Source organism: Mauremys reevesii, linkage group 22, assembly GCF_016161935.1.
Source record: "Mauremys reevesii isolate NIE-2019 linkage group 22, ASM1616193v1, whole genome shotgun sequence".
Taxonomy (NCBI): domain Eukaryota; kingdom Metazoa; phylum Chordata; order Testudines; family Geoemydidae; genus Mauremys; species Mauremys reevesii.
In genome coordinates, this window is record NC_052644.1 from 19,697,153 (window position 1) to 19,707,835 (window position 10,683).

General features: G+C 63.0%; 1 protein-coding gene across 1 annotated transcript in view; it reads right to left on the reverse strand.

The window, feature by feature from the left end:
* Positions 1–8,215: 8,215 nt before the first annotated feature.
* The window catches only part of GRIN2D (glutamate ionotropic receptor NMDA type subunit 2D), a 15,567-nt gene continuing 13,099 nt past the window's right edge, over positions 8,216–10,683 (reverse strand). The window contains exon 12 of the mRNA XM_039510279.1: positions 8,216–9,712. Coding sequence (XP_039366213.1) covers positions 8,216–9,712 — 1,497 coding nt within the window. The remainder of the gene's footprint in view (positions 9,713–10,683) is intronic.

A 10,683-nucleotide genomic window follows, 5' to 3' on the forward strand; every position in this document is an offset into this window, starting at 1 on the left:
CTAAATTATTCACCGGGCGGCTTCCCTCGGGGGCGCATGATGGATGGATGGCGGGGTGCGGGGGGTGGGGGCGGCTGGATTTTGCCTCCTGCACAGAAAAGGCTCTGGAGGGGCAACGTCAGCCCCCCCCCAGTCTAGATCAGCAGAAGCCAGATCTGCCCCCCCCCCCCATGCTGGGTGGAGGGGCGGGAAGAAACCAGCCCTTTCAGTCTAGACCTGGGGGAGAGAACCTGCCCCTAAGTTCTTGATCAAGTGAGCGGGAGGCAAAGCAGCCCCCATGGTCTAGATTCATGGATGAGGGGAGCCCGGTGGTATCTAGATCCCCAAAAGGGAAAAGCCACCTGTAAGTTCTAGAACCATGTGTGAGGGAACCCCTGGGTTCTAGAGCCAAAGAGGGGAACCCCGACCTGTAGTTCTAGAGTCACGGGTGAGGGAACCCCTCGAGTTCTAGATCCTGAGGGGGGAGAATCTGCCCGGAAGTACCAGCTCCAAGGAGGGGCGAAGTTGCCTGCGTGTCTAGATCTCCAGATGAAGGAACGTGACCTGACGTTCTAGATCCCAACAGAGGGGGGATCTGCTGTTAGGTTCTGGATTATGGGAGGTGGAAGCTGCCTGCTGTTCTAGATCCCCAGAGGGGAGACAGCCCAGAGGTTCTAGATCGGGGGGGTGGCTTGATTGGCCCGACGCCTTACTCAGCCCCCAGGTCAGAGCCGTGCGATTCAGGCTGCAGAGCGCTGGGGTCCCGGGGAAATCCTGGCACCAGGGCCGAGGGGCCCAGAGCTAGGAAGCTGGTGGGGCTGGGGAAACCCCCAAGCGCCTAGAAGCTAAACCTACATGGGTCCCATGTTCAGTCCTGACCTGCTGAGCTAAAGGAGAATCCCCCTCAGCTGGGTCAGTACAGGGACTCTGACACAGAGCGGGCAGCGCACGCTCAGAGCGGGGCCACTCCCCTGCAGCAGAGGGCGATTCACACTCTCTCTAAGCTTCTGGACACTGGATGAAACAACTCCCCAGGTGCGGCTGTCGGCCGGCCCGATCCCCCGCCCCTCCCCTGCCGCCCCCCCATCCCCATGTCTCCGCATTACCGCAACCTGGCCCGGCCCAGCTGTGGCACACGGCCGGGCGCTGAGCCAGGCCCCCGCAGTGACAGGGACCTTGGGGCCTCATGCGGAACCGGGCAGCTGAGGCGCTGTGACAGCTGAGGTCACAAAGGACGGGAACGGACGAGCAAACAACTGAACAACTCAGGGACCCCTCGCTCGGCACAGACGCAGCCACCTCTGGGGTGGGGCACTGGGGCTGGGTATACAGGGACTCCTTGCCCAGCTCTGAGATGTGGCCCCTCTGGGTGGCTGCAGGGACTGGCTATAGGGGGCCCCTCGTCTAGCACTTGGATGCGGTGCCTCTGGGGTGGGGTGCGGAGTACATGGGGACTCCTTGCTCTGCACTGGGATGCGGCCCCTCTGGGGTGGGAAGCGCGGGCTGGGTATATGTGGACCCCTCGCTTGGCACTGGGATGCGGCCCCTCTGGGGTGGAACATGGCAGCTATTTAACACCCAGGTGTATCTGAAGACAGTGATGGACGGGGGATCATGCGGCCTGGGTTCTGTGCCCCCTCTGGGAGGGGCGTAGGGTCCAGGGGTTAGAGTGGGGGTGAGGGGGCCTAGAAGCCAGGACTCCTGGGTTCTCCCCCCAAGCTGCAGTGACTGGGGCATGAAGCAGCAGGTGGCTGAGTGTGTGTGTGACACCCCCCCGGCACCCCCTGATTCCTTCACACTCCTCCTCTCCCCTCAGGTTCGAGGCTCCAAGCTAAAGAATTTTCCAGCTAAGTTAATTAAAATCCCAGACAGCCCTCCCCTCCCCCCCCTCTATCAGCCCCCTCCCCCCAATCCCCCGGGAACTAAATCCTGTGTCCCGCAGCCGAGCATTTAGCGTGGAAATAATTACAGAGCTAACACAGGCGTCTAGAGGATGGAGCCCAGCAAGGGTGGGGAGAGAACAGAGACATGCCACACACGGCGACACACAGAAACACGCTGAGACACACGGTGACACACAGGCACATGCGACATATGCCGAGACACATGGTGACACACTCTACACATGCCAAGACACATGGTGATGTGCAGAAACACACCACACATTCTAAGACACATGGTGACAAGCGGAAACATGCCTCACATGCCAAGACACACACAGACACATGCAAACACACACAGAGCCACACAATGACACGCAGACACACACTACACACACTGAGAGACACGGTGAAGTGCGGACACACGCCGAGACACAGGGCGACATGCATACATATGCTACATATACAGAGCCACAAAGACACGTTACACATGCTGAGACACACGATGACACACAGACACACACTACACACGCCAAGACACATGGTGACACACAGACACATGTTACACATGCCAAGACACACAGTGACACACAGACACCACACATGCTAAGAAATATGGTGACACTCAGAGCCATGCTACAACACATGGTGATATGCAGACACACACCAAGACACAGGATGACATACATACATATGCTACATACACAGAGACACACACACACATGCTACACATGCTGAGACACTACACATGCCAAGACATATGGTGACACATGCAGACACACACAATGACACTCAGAGATATGCAAACACACCCAAGACACAGGATGACATACACTACATACACAGAGACACACAGTGACACACAGACACATGCTACACATGCCAAGACACACAGTGACATGCAGACTCCGCACATGCTGAGACACATGGTGACACACAGGCACATGTGACACACCCCAAGACACACGGTGACATGCAGACACGTACTACACACACAGAGACACACGGTGACACACAGACACACCACACATGCCAAGACACACGGTGACTGGAAGACACACGCTACACATGCCGAGACACACTCTACAAGCCCAGATGCACAGGGCACATGGCGAGATACACGCCAACACACAGATGCACGCTACACATCTGTCACATGCTACATGTGCTGAGACAGGCACCCACTACACATGCCAAGACACATGTACACACAGCTCTCCCTGGCTCTGGTGGTTAGGGCAGCGAGGTCTGGGAGCCAGGACTCCTGGGTTCTCTCCCCGGCTTTGGGAGGGGAGTGGGGGCTGGAAGCCAGGACTCCTGGGTTCTATTCCCATTATTTTAGTCCCTCTCCGCACTCATGTGCGCCTCAGTTTCCCCCGTCGGTGCCCTCGGCGGGGAGAAGCAGGAGACGGCGCGTGAAGAGCCGCGCAGGCAGCGAGCCAGGGATGTGTCAGTGCAGCCCCCCCCCCCCGGGGGGCCTCCCTGTGCTAGGGCCAGGCCATGTTCCCAGCTGCACTATGGCCTGCCCGCCGGGGGGGGGGCATACACAGCTCCCAGCCCCCACCCCCGAGATCCGGCTCCCCCCAACACAGCCACAGGGACTATTTGCTGAGGCGGAAGGAGACCGCTGCAGTGGGGTTCCCTGGGGGGGGGATCTCACTGGGAAGTTGGGGGGACCCTGGTGCTGTTTCCTGGGGAGAGGAAATTGTGCTGGGGTGGGGCTGGGGGGAACCATAGTGCTGTTCCTGGGGGGATCTCACTGGTGGGGGCTGGGGGAACCATAGTGCTGATCCCTGGGGGCGATCTCGCTGGTGGGGCTGGGGGAACCATAGTGCTGTTCCCTGGGGATCTCACTGGTGGGGGCTGGGGAACCATAGTGCTGTTCCCTGGGGATCTCGCTGGTGGGGGCTGGGGGAACCATAGTGCTGTTCCCTGGGGATCTCGCTGGTGGGGGCTGGGGAACCATAGTGCTGTTCCCTGGGGGGATCTCGCTGGTGGGGGCTGGGGAACCATAGTGCTGCTCCCTGGGGGATCTCACTGGTGGGGCTGGGGGAACCATAGTGCTGTTCCCTGGGGATCTCGCTGGTGGGGGCTGGGGGGAACCATAGTGCTGTTCCCTGGGGGGGGATCTCGCTGGTGGGGGCTGGGGGGAACCATAGTGCTGTTCCCAGGGGGGATCTCGCTGGGGGGTTCGCGGGGGGGGGACTCCTGGCCTAGCCTGGCTGGTCTCAGCGGCTCTAACGAGGCGGGTGTGATATTTGCACTCGCGGCTGGTGTGAAGATAAACACACGCGGCGTGGGGCCGGCTGCCAGCCTGCCTGAACAGATGGTATTTACCAGCAGCCGGGGGGTGTGGGGTGTGTGTGTGTGTGGTGGGGGGTGAGGCTCCAACTCTGAGCTCGGGGCAGGGATGGAGCTGAGCTAGGGAATTACCTGAGGGGGATGACGCTGAGCCCCCCAGCCTCCCTCCCCCCAAAGCAGGGTGCCCCTCACTCCCAACCCGCAGCCCCCTGCTAGCCCAGCCGTGGGATCTCCCGGGGAACATGGGGGGGGGGGCAGCCCCATGGGGTGCTCTTTGCACCTATAGGGGGTGTGTGGGAGGGGTACAGGAACAATGGGGGTCATGTGGGGGGAGGGGGCAGAGTGCAGGTGGGCGGCTGTAGCCTGTGTCTGTCCGGGTGGGGGCTGCCGGGCCTCAACGTGCCATCGGCTTCCACCCGCTCCGGACACAGCAGGGTGCGGCACAAGCTCTGCCTCGGTTTCTCTTTGGCCTGCTGCAGCCCAAGCAGTGAGACAACCCACCGGCGAAGCCGTCCACCCCTTGCAGGGTAACGGTAATGGACGCCCTTGGGTGGCATCCGACACAAACAAAAAACGACTGATCCTTCGGCCCAGCTGGGCTCTGCACCTGCCTCCTTCCATGGGACAGGGTCAGTCCCCTCACCTCAGCTCTACGGCTCCCCCCCCCACCTCCTGAGAGGCAGCCACAGGGTCAGCATTCACCTCCCAGCACCCCCACCCCACAGGATAGTATCTGGCTGCTGGTGTGCAGGGGTGCGGTTGTGTGTGTGTGTTGCTGTGTGGATGTAGTCCGGGGGTGGGTGGGTGGTGGTATGCCTGCAGGTGTGGTCTAGGTGCTGGGGTGTGGTGATATGACTATGTATGTTGCTGGGTGGCTGTAGTCTAGGTGTTGGTGTACTTGTGAGTGTTGCTGGGTGGGTGTACTCCAGGGGTTGGTGTGTAGTGGTGTGATCGTGGGTGTTGCTAGGCAGGTGTAGCCTAGGTGTACTTGTGGGTGTTGCTGGGCAGGTGTACTCCAGGGGTTGGTGTGTAGTGGTGTGATTGTGGGTGTTGCTGGGCAGGTGTAGTCTAGGTGTACTTGTGGGTGTTGCTGGGCAGGTGTACTCCAGGGGTTGGTGTGTAGTGGTGTGATTGTGGGTGTTGCTGGACAGGTGTAGTCTAGGTGTTGGTGTGATTGTGTGTGTTGCTGGGTGGGTGCTGTCTAGGTGTTTATGTGGTGGTGGTGTGACTGTGTTTTGTGCATGTGTAGTCTAGGTTTTGGTGTCTGTGGCTGTGCAGAGTTAGCCTAGGTCTGGTGTGGGGGTGTGATTGTGCATGCATTGCTGTGCGACTGTAGTCTGGTGGTTGGTGTGCGTCACTGTGCTGGTTTGCCTGCATGAGGCTGTCCTCGTCTCACGCTGTGGCTGGGCGAGTATTGGGGTGTTGGATGTGTATTAGCTGGACCTTCTTGTAAGGCGGGTGTTGTCGGGGGGGCTGCCACAGCTGGCTTGCCCGGGTGTGCTGAGCCACGTGCGTCTCTCACTCCCCCGCTGCCTCGGCGCCGGGCCCCTGGTCCCGCTGTAATTACATTTTCCAGCTGAATTACAGATTTTCTCACTAATTTAATTTTTAATTTCTATGTAAATGAACTTTTCCCCCAAAGCTCCAGCCAATCGTGGCGGTGTCCAAACGCTCCCTGCTCTAACCACTAGGCACCACTCCCCTCCCAGAGCCAGGGAGAGAACCCAGGAGTCCTGGCTCCCAGCTCCTCCCCCCAGGATCTCTGCAGACTCAGGCAGGCGTCTGGCTTCAGGCCAGCCCCCCCACCCCACAGTGCCCCCTGCTGGCAGAGATGGGTCTGGGGTAGCCGGGAGCTCTTCCCCCCCCCCCCCGCCCCACAGCTCCCCCTTTGCGACACACAGGACACGGGGCTGCGGCCCAGCGGGAATAGAAAAGCCTTTATTAGGAACGTTCAGACAGTGTTGGACACCCCCCCGCTCCCGGCCTCACCCCATACGCAGTGCATCTGGGGGGGGGCTGTGCCTGGACCCCCCCGTACTCCACACTGGGCTGGGGGCAGGGAACCCTCCCCAGCCAAACTGACATCCCTCCCACTCTCCCAGGACACCTGGGTCCAACAAATTCAGGGCTCACGGCTCCTGTCCTCCCCCCGCCCCTGCCCCTCAGTCCATGGCGTTGGCTGGAGAGCTCCCCAGTGATCCCCTCCCCACAGCTCGGGCCCCAGACCCTGCCCCCTCCAGCCAGACCCCACCCCTCTGGTACCCAGATGCTCCGGCCCCCTCTGCTCCTTCCCCCCTCCCCAGACACCTCCCAAGCAGTTAGCATGGCCCAAAGCCAGCCCCTTCCCCGCCCCCCCAACCGCCCCCATGGCTGAAAAGAAACAACAGCCGAGAAAATAACCGGGGTGAGGGGAACCAAAGGCAGATGGACACGGGAGTGGATGCATGGGGGCGGGGCTTGTGTGGGATGGATGGAGAGGGGTGGGGTTGGTTGGAGGGTGGGTGGATGGAGAGGGGTGTGGGGGGTGGATGGATGGAGAGGGGTGTGGAGGGTGGATGGATGGAGAGGCATTGGGGAGATGGATGGAGAGGGGTTGGGAGGATGGATGGATGGAGAGGCATTGGGGGGATGGATGGAGAGGGGTGTGGTGGGTGGATGGATGGAGAGGCATTGGGGGGATGGATGGAGAGGGGTTGGGAGGATGGATGGATGGATGGAGAGGGGTTGGGAGGATGGATGGATGGATGGAGAGGCATTGGGGGGATGGATGGAGAGGGGTTGGGGGATGGATGGATGGAGAGGGGTGTGGGGGGTGGATGGATGGAGAGGCATTGGGGGGATGGATGGAGTGGGGTTGGGGGATGGATGGATGGAGGGGTGGTGGGTGGATGGATGGAGGAGAGGGGGGGGATGGAGAGAGGGTTGGGGATGGATGGATGGAGAGGGGTGTGGGGGTGGATGGATGGATGGAGAGGCATTGGGGGGACGGATGGAGAGGGGTTGGGGGATGGATGGATGGAGAGGGGTGTGGGGAGTGGATGGATGGAGAGGCATTGGGGGGATGGATGGATGGATGGGGTGGGGATGAAGAGGGGATAAACTGGAAGATGGGGGGGGGTCAGTGAAAAAGATGCCAGTGAAGAAGGACAAAGGGGGGGAAGCGTCGGGTGAGGGGGCGGACGGCAGGTGGGGGTAGAAATCACAGTTTCAGTTTTACAGGTTTTTAAATCACAGTTTTGTCTCCCCCGAAAAATAGAGATTTTAAAAAGGTGAAACAGCTACTCCCGGTTGTGTATTGAAAGGGGGGACCCCACGGCGCCCCCCAAGTGGCCCACACATGGCGAAGTCCTGGCCAGGCTCCCCCTCCCCTGCCACAGACGCAATATTTGACTTTCACGCCAGCCCCCACCTTCGCGATGGCACTGCCCCAGATCGTGTACCCCCCGATGCAGTGAAAGAGCCCTTTGGAGACAAGCCAGGGCCGGGGGGTGGGGGGACAGCGTGGCCATGTGGCTGATAACGCCCCCCCGCCAGCTCCCTGGTGGATGGATCCAGCCCATCTCCCTCTGGCTGCACTGTGGGGTGTGGGTGGGGGGACATCACCCCCCGCTCAATGGATCCTGCCCCGGCTCTCGCTGGTTTCTGGTACTAGGGGCAGCCGCCCCCGACGTGGCAGGGCCACCCCCCACCCCCGCTTCTGCAGCGTCCGGATCCGCGGCACGACAGCCGGGTCCATCTCGGCCTGGATCCGTGGGGCCGGGGCCACCATCGTCCCGGTTCCAATGGCCGGCTCTCTTCTCTCTCCAGGGTCCGTGGCAGGCTCCGCCTCTCCGTGGGTCTGTGGGACCAGGCGTGGCACCGCCCCCCGTGGCAGCATCGCGACTGTGACGTGTGACGCCCCCTCCCCCCGCCGCGCCGTGGGTCCTTGGCACCGGCGGGAGCTAAACCGTCCCCCGGGTCTGCGGTGGCCTCCGTGGCATCAGCCGCCGTGGCCCCGTCCCCCCCAGGTCCACCGCAGCTCCCACGTCGCCTGCCCCCCCGCGGCCGTGGCTGGGTCATACCTCGGACTCGAGGCTGGAGAAGTGGGCGGAGCCGCGGCGGGCAAAGAGCTCCCCGCTGCGGCTCAGGCGGGGCGGGAGGCACTCGGGCGGGGAGAAGCCGAGGCGGTGGGGGGCCAGGCCGCAGCGCACAAGGTGGCAGGAGCTCAGGTCCTCCAGGCTGCGGGAGGTGGGGTGCAGGAGGGAGCCGGCCGGGCCCAGCTCGCAGGAGTGGTGGTGGTGGCAGCGCCGGTAGAGGCCGTGGTGGTGCCGGGGCGCCAGGCAGCCGTAGGGGCCGCAGAGGCGGTGCTCCCAGTCCAGCCAGCGCTCCAGACGCTCCTCGGAGCGGCTGAAGTAGCCCCGGGCCTCCTTGCGGCAGGGCGGGGTCGGGGGGGGCAGCAGCTCCAGGCTGGCGCAGTGCTGGCAGAGCCGGTGGCACGAGCGGCAGGGGGCCAGCTTGTCGGCCGACCAGTAGCGCACGGGCTTGTGGGGGGTGAAGAGCGGGGGCTCCCGGGAGGGGTAGGTGCAGAAGAAATCGGGGGCCGCGTACCAGCAGCTGTGCCCGTCGGCCGGGGGCGCCCCGGCCTGGGGGGAGGCCTCCGGGCACGGCCCGTCCCGCTCGCACGGCTCCGAGTCCGAGTCCGAGAGCTCCACGTAGCGGCTCTGGCTGGGGAAGCCGGCGGGCGGCGGGCGGGCGCGGCTGCGGCAGACGTGGGACCGGCCGGCCGGGCAGGTGGGCCGCAGCAAGGGCTGGCTCTCGCTGTCCCGCGGCTCCTCGGGGCGCCGGTAGCGCCGCTCCCGCCCGCAGGGGGCCGCCCCCAGGGGCGGGCTGCGCTCGTCTTCGTAGGAGAGCCGGGTGTAGCCGTAACGGCCTGGCTCCTGGGCCGGCCGGCCGCACTCCGCCTCGCAGGGGCCCTTGGCGGAGTAGCCGCTGCCCAGCCCCCCGCCGCCGTGTTTCTTGGCCTCCGGCGTCCGGCTCCCGGCCTTGCCCGCCTGGAAACTTTCGTACAGTCCCCGCAGCGACTTCCTCTGCCAGGCCGAGGCGCCCGGGTCGGGACCCTCCTTCTCCCGCACGATGGCGAAGTAGGACGGGGGATTCTCCAGGCTCCGGACGGGTGGGGAGAGCTGGCAGGGCCCCAGCTTCTTGGGCTGGGCCCCGCCGGCGGCCCCCAGGTGGTCCGACAGCCCCTCGGGCTCGATGGGGCCGTAGAAGCGGTGGAAGCCCTCGGCGAAGGCGTTCTGGAGGCCGTGGCGCTGCGGGGGCGCTTTGGGGGGCTCCGAGGGGGCGGGCGGGGGGTACAGGTCCTTGTAGCAGTTGGGGCTGCGGGCGTGGCGCCAGCGCTCCACGATGCGCCGGTCCCGGGGCAGGAAGCTGCTGCAGGGCAGGGGCGGGGCGGGGGGACTGGGCAAGGCCGCGGCCCCGCCGCGTTGCGGGGGGTAGCTGTGGTTCAGGATGGGCAGCTGCTGATGGTCCGGCAGCTTGGGGTCCTCGCTGGTGCAGCAGCTGTACATGCCCTGGAGGTGGGGGAGAGAAGACGTGAGGCGGGGAGTGATAATGCACCTGCTCTGCCCGGGAGGGGGCGGGGAGCGCTATAACCGTGACACTGCCCCAGAGAGTGTCATGGGGGAACCACTAACGCTACCGCCTCTGGGCTAAGGGAGTGCTATTGCTGCGACACCCATGCAGCAAGCGCTATCCAGGGAAACCATTATTGCAGCGACACCGCTGCGGGGCATGCTAAGGGGGGATTGTTATTGCAGCGACACCGCTGCAGGGTATGCTAAGGGGGATTGTTACTGCAGGGACACCGCTGCGGGTATGCTAAGGGGGATTGTTATTGCAGCGACACCACTGCAATGCATGCTAAGGGGGGATTGTTATTGCAGCGACACCGCTGGGGGCATGCTAAGGGGGGATTGTTATTGCAGCGACACCGCTGCAGGGTATGCTAAGGGGGATTGTTACTGCAGTGACACCACTGCGGGGTATGCTAAGGGGGGATTGTTATTGCAGCGACACCACTGCAATGCATGCTAAGGGGGGATTGTTATTGCAGCGACACCGCTGGGGGCATGCTAAGGGGGGATTGTTATTGCAGCGACACCGCTGCAGGGTATGCTAAGGGGGGATTGTTATTGCAGCGACACCGCTGCGGGGCATGCTAAGGGGGGATTGTTATTGCAGCGACACCGCTGCGGGGCATGCTAAGGGGGGATTGTTATTGCAGCGACACCGCTGCAATGCATGCTAAGGGGGGAGTGTTATTGCAGCGACACCGCTGCGGGGTATGCTAAGGGGGGATTGTTATTGCAGCCACACCGCTGCAGGGCATGCTAAGGGGGGATTGTTATTGCAGCGACACCGCTGCGGGGCATGCTAAGGGGGGATTGTTATTGCAGCGACACTGCTGCAGTGTATGCTAGAGCGGGGACCTTTATTACAGTGACACCGCTGCAGCAAGGGGGGACCATTATTTCAATGACAC